This window comes from Drosophila busckii, unplaced genomic scaffold (genome assembly GCF_011750605.1).
Source record: "Drosophila busckii strain San Diego stock center, stock number 13000-0081.31 unplaced genomic scaffold, ASM1175060v1 Backbone_220, whole genome shotgun sequence".
In the NCBI taxonomy this organism is placed as follows: domain Eukaryota; kingdom Metazoa; phylum Arthropoda; class Insecta; order Diptera; family Drosophilidae; genus Drosophila; species Drosophila busckii.
In genome coordinates this window covers 7693-12629 of record NW_022872697.1, presented here as the reverse complement: position 1 = coordinate 12629, position 4937 = coordinate 7693, and the positions used below count along the sequence as shown (strand labels likewise).

General features: G+C 40.8%; 1 protein-coding gene across 1 annotated transcript; it reads right to left on the bottom strand.

The window, feature by feature from the left end:
* Positions 1-2907: 2907 nt before the first annotated feature.
* LOC108606710 (beta-1,4-glucuronyltransferase 1) lies at positions 2908-4128 on the bottom strand. Its single transcript, XM_033294662.1, has 3 exons — positions 3772-4128; positions 3091-3691; positions 2908-3038 (listed from the first exon to the last, which is right to left on the bottom strand). Exons 1-3 carry the CDS (start codon positions 4126-4128, stop codon positions 2908-2910), a joined length of 1089 nt encoding a protein of 362 aa, XP_033150553.1.
* Between the last annotated feature and the right edge of the window lie 809 nt (positions 4129-4937).

Genomic DNA, 4937 nt, shown 5'->3' with positions numbered 1-4937 from the left:
ACTGAGTTTGCCTGACATCAAATCAAAATTATCGCCAATGTTTGCACACTTCCCCATGCATTGGGATTCACTTGAATAACTTCTTTTTATGCCGAGTCCTTTACACTAGCCACATGCAGCATTGCATGCCTTGTGTAATTTCCCCCCTTTTCTTGCTTTTCTTTTCTCTCTAGTTTTTTTTTGCTCGAATTGGCTTTGCTGCGTTGTCCACTTGGTTACCATTGATGCGGCTGTCCTGACACGTTTCCAACAATCGCTCACTTTGACGGCTGCTCTGGGCTCATTGTTTAAGAGGTTTCGCTTTTGTTGTTAACGTTTCGTTTGCTTTGCGTCCTACTCGAGCTAGGGGGAGGACTATATTAGCTTTTTGGCTAGCTGCTGGCATCTGATTTATTTTTAAATATATTTTTTAATTATTTTGATGATATTACACTTTTTCTTGTAATTCTTCATCTTCGCCTAAAGTTCAAGCCAGCTCATGAACGTTCATCTGACTGTTATCGAGCGAGCAGCAGTTATTGAACGATAGGCGATTAAAAGCTGCTGTTGGATTACAATGTTTGAAATTTGCTTAACAACATACGAGGCATTGTGATTTATGTTGTCTAGTGCTCTTTTGATCTTTTGTTTGGTCTGCATGTGTATTATTGTTTGGAGTCCAGCTGTGTTGTGCTGCGTGAGGTGTGGGAGTTGGCAATGGAATTGCATATGCTTCAGGAGAACAGTTTTTGCATTTCACGCGAGCAGTCCCAAAGCAATACCACGCATCTCTCTCGCTCACGTCGCACGCTTGTGTCCTTTCGATGGGCAGCGCTCGGGGTAGGTTAAGCAGTCTGTGTAACAGAACACAAAGTCAGGCTTTGGCTGAGGAAGACATGAAAGCTGCCTCGGGCTTGGCTATGGTGGCGCAATTAAAGGATTTTTGATGTTGCTATTGTTGCTGCCACAACAATTGCTACTATGTATGCTTCAGCTTCTTCTTCTTTTTTGCTGCTCTCCATTTAGTCACTGTTAGTTTTAACTTTAAGCGTCATTTGTCTCTTGCCAAACTTTGCGTCTCACTTTGTTTTGCCAACTTGCCATGTCATCCTTGATGGACTCAACTGCACATCCACATCCCACTCCACCCTCACTCACTGTATGTCTTGTTGCGTGCTTGCTGTTTTATTGTGCCGCCCGAACCACAAAACTGGGCGCTGCAGCTCTGACCTCAGCCGTATTATTGGTCATGTTGTCGTCGTCGTCGTCGTCGTCGTCGTCGTCGTGCGTGGCCAGCATCCGCCATAAACAATATGAATTTATTTGTGTTGTGCAACATTTTAATTAATCACTAGAGGGCATCAATTGCATTTTGTATGCTAATAATTTACGCCATAAATATTTCATTATATCCTGTTTCGGTACGGACAAAATGCGCGTTCAAAATTTTCTATATTTTCGTTTTTGATTTAAAATAAACATAAATGCTGAAAATTTATTTCAATTATCACTCATTATTCATTGAAATCTGCTTAAAGTTTGTGCAGGCGCAAGCCCAATGGGCATTTGGAAACTTCAAGGCAGGGGCGTTGTGGGGGCGTGGTTTTAACTGCATTGACAATCAATGCGGCTTCCTGCGCATTTTAAATGAATTGATATTCAATTATGCCAGCCCCCCACCCCCTCTGCATAATACAAATAAATGAACGCTTTGCATAGAGCGTGAGCAGGGGTAAGGGGTGGGTGTGTTATGGGGGGCTGGGGCACACTGCATATGCGGCAGCAAATAAATAAATATTTATTTAGGTTTGCAGTTCATATTTTATATAGCAAAACACTTGTTGTGGTTGTAATTGCTGTTAAAAATTCTGTACATAAAAGCACAAATTGCACAAACAAGTGTAGCAGGGGCAAGCCACGCCCCCTTACCAATAATAGAATTTGAATTTGTTTGCATTTTGAAATTGCGTTCGTAATTAACAGCATTTGAGCGCCCCCCACCCCAACAATTGCGCAGCAATCAGTCAATGATGTAATTATTTAAAGCGCAGCTTGTAAGAAAATTTAACGAATTTTTACACTATAAACGTTAACAATAAGCTATAGAGCGCAATTTATTCTGCGCACAATCATCCAAGCATTTGTCCATTTATTAGCGCTATTAACAACTAACTAAAAGTATACAAATTATATTTAATTTTTAAAACTTTATGTATTTATTTTTGCAGCATGAACATCTAAATTTGAATCAAGCACAACATATTGATTATTTGCATTACTTGAACATTTTTATCATTCATTGCCATAGTAAATTAATTAAAAAATAAAATAAATTGAATATGTCTAGCTCACAAATGTCCAAAATATATATTCTAAACGCATATCTTAAGATAAGCAAATATTAAAACTTTTCACATTATTATTATATATCACAAATAAAAATTTGAATCAATAGCACAAAATTATATTCGGTGGCAACAGATTGATTATTTGCATTACTTGAATCTAAAGATAAATATTATGAATATTGCGCTGCTTTAGCAGTTTGCAAATGTTCAAAATACATTTTCTAAATGCAGATCTTGAGATAAGTAAATATTGTCTATTAGCATTTAAAACTTTTCACATTAAAATTTAGAACTTGTGTCATCGCCTGCATAATCAGCTAATGAATTGAGACAACAAATTGGCGTCTGCAAATAAAAGACAAAGTTTATGTTATATATGTATTTGGAAAGTCGCAAGATATTAGCTGAACCTTTTCATGTCTTAAGCTTTGCTCTAGTTGTGTGCTATTTGTTATATACTAAATAGTTAACTTGTCATTAGGGATAAAGTGATGGCTACAAGTAAAGCTAAACGAACCTGAAATTTACAAATATATTTCTAGTGACTTGAGCTTTGACTTGCTGTGGCACAACTTGTTGCTTAGATGGCGCAGCCAAGACGCGCACCATACCAACTGATGCGCTGATATTTGAGCTCGCGTCGAATCTTTGAGTAGGCGAGCTTGCTGGCCTGAACGCGCTGCTTGTCGTGGGCATAGCTTAATGGAGGGTCTGTGCACGAGGAATGCATTGTCCAGTATATGAAACTCGTAGCCCAGGGCACACAGCGTATACACCTGGAGCAGCTTGTCGTACATGTTCTCCCACTTGTAGTGCTCGTCGTAGGGCGGATCGTTGACGGTGCCAATGTAGGTGGGCTCCCAGCGATTGTACTCGTAGGTGCGATTGGCGGCATTGAAGACTTCAATAAGCGTGGACTGGCTGCTGGCATTGATCCACTCCTGCTGACGCGGTATGGCATGGCAATGCAGACAGATGTGCTTATGAAAGATGACAGCCGAGTTGTTGGCCAGCTGCTGTTGCAGTTGCGCTTTGGTTGAGGGCACGCTGGCATTGGCCGCCACCTCGAACGTATGCAGCGGATAGACAATGGGACGCGCCGGCTGCAGCAGCTGCAGTTTGCAGATGGATGATGTATGAAGCAGCGGGCAACAGAGCGAAGGGACTATGATCACATATCGAGACACGCAATGTGTTATAGCTGCAGCTTTGGCTATATTGCGACCCGTGTTCATTGGATAGCCCAACTTAACGCGCTTGCGATAAAGCGTTGCAGTTTGTCCAAATGTTGGCGCTGCACTGCAGTTCACTTGAGTGGGCGGTGTACGCAGCTGCAGCTCGGAGCGCATCTGCGGTGTATGCGCCTACATCGTAGTACAGATGAAAGCTAACCCATTGGATGTATTAGCTGCTTGCACTGACGCAACCAATGTATGCGCTCAACAGCAGGCAGCAGATCCTCGCCAGGCGCATATATAGCCAAGCTAATCGGCGCCTGCCAGCGCTGCACCAGCGGCTCCAAATTGTCCAAGTAGCTGTACTCCGCATGCGTTGCATAGGTCACACTCAAGCTACAGCGCAGCGGCTCATGCTCGGCGTGCAGAAAATTCTGCAGCACCCAGTATTTGCCATGCAGCTCACTCACATAATCATAATCCCGATCCTTGCACTGCATGCCCAAACGCAGCGGCAGCAGCTGCATTCTCAGCTCCTGCTCAGCCTCTTCGCTTGCATTCAACTGTTGCAGCCACAGCAGCTGCCACATTAGCAGCATCCACCATTTGGCATCCAATACTTTCATTACCTCAATGCGCTGAATTTTCTTTTTGATTTCGTGTCGTTTGTTTGTTTGTTTGGCTAGTTACAATAAATTTTAAATTCATAAACTAAATGTCTAGCTGATTGTTTATTCATTGCTTACTTTAGTTTTGCAGCTTAAGACACAATTTATAAATATTACAAAGTTAGTAATTGTTATATAGCATTTATTTTGATTTTAAGTCGCTTTTTGTTGTTCTATCAAATATCCATATTTACAATTTTATTATTTGATTTTGAAGCAAGGCTTTAAGCTTTTATGCGCAGAACCGCTGGACAAAAACAATTTTCCAGTTACGTCTTAATAGTTTTAATCATTTTGTTGTGCTATTTTGTCATAAGCTTTGTAGCTTTGCCTAAATAATTAAGTAAGCTTGTAGCTTAAATGTTTTAAAGTTTTCATTACTGATGGCCAAACTGTCGGCGAAAACGTTAAGCTAAATATTTAATGTTGGCTTTGTTGATTAAATTTTCCAAGTTGAGAACTCACGTATACGGCATAGATTTGATTTTGAATTTGATAACCACATTGAATTCAATAGACCACACAAAAACTAATCTATTTTCAAGTGTAGAGCCACTCTCATTGATTAGCGTAAAATTTTAATATGCTGCCTACGCAAATATACAATTAATAAACAAAATTAATGTACATTGTTATTGATTGCACTGAGCCGAGGCCAGCAGCAGCGTCCAATTGACTCACACCTCACTCTGCAAAACCGAAACGAGAGGACAGGCGAATTTTAATTATGCGCCAGCGAACGACGCGCGACCAACGACCAACATTTT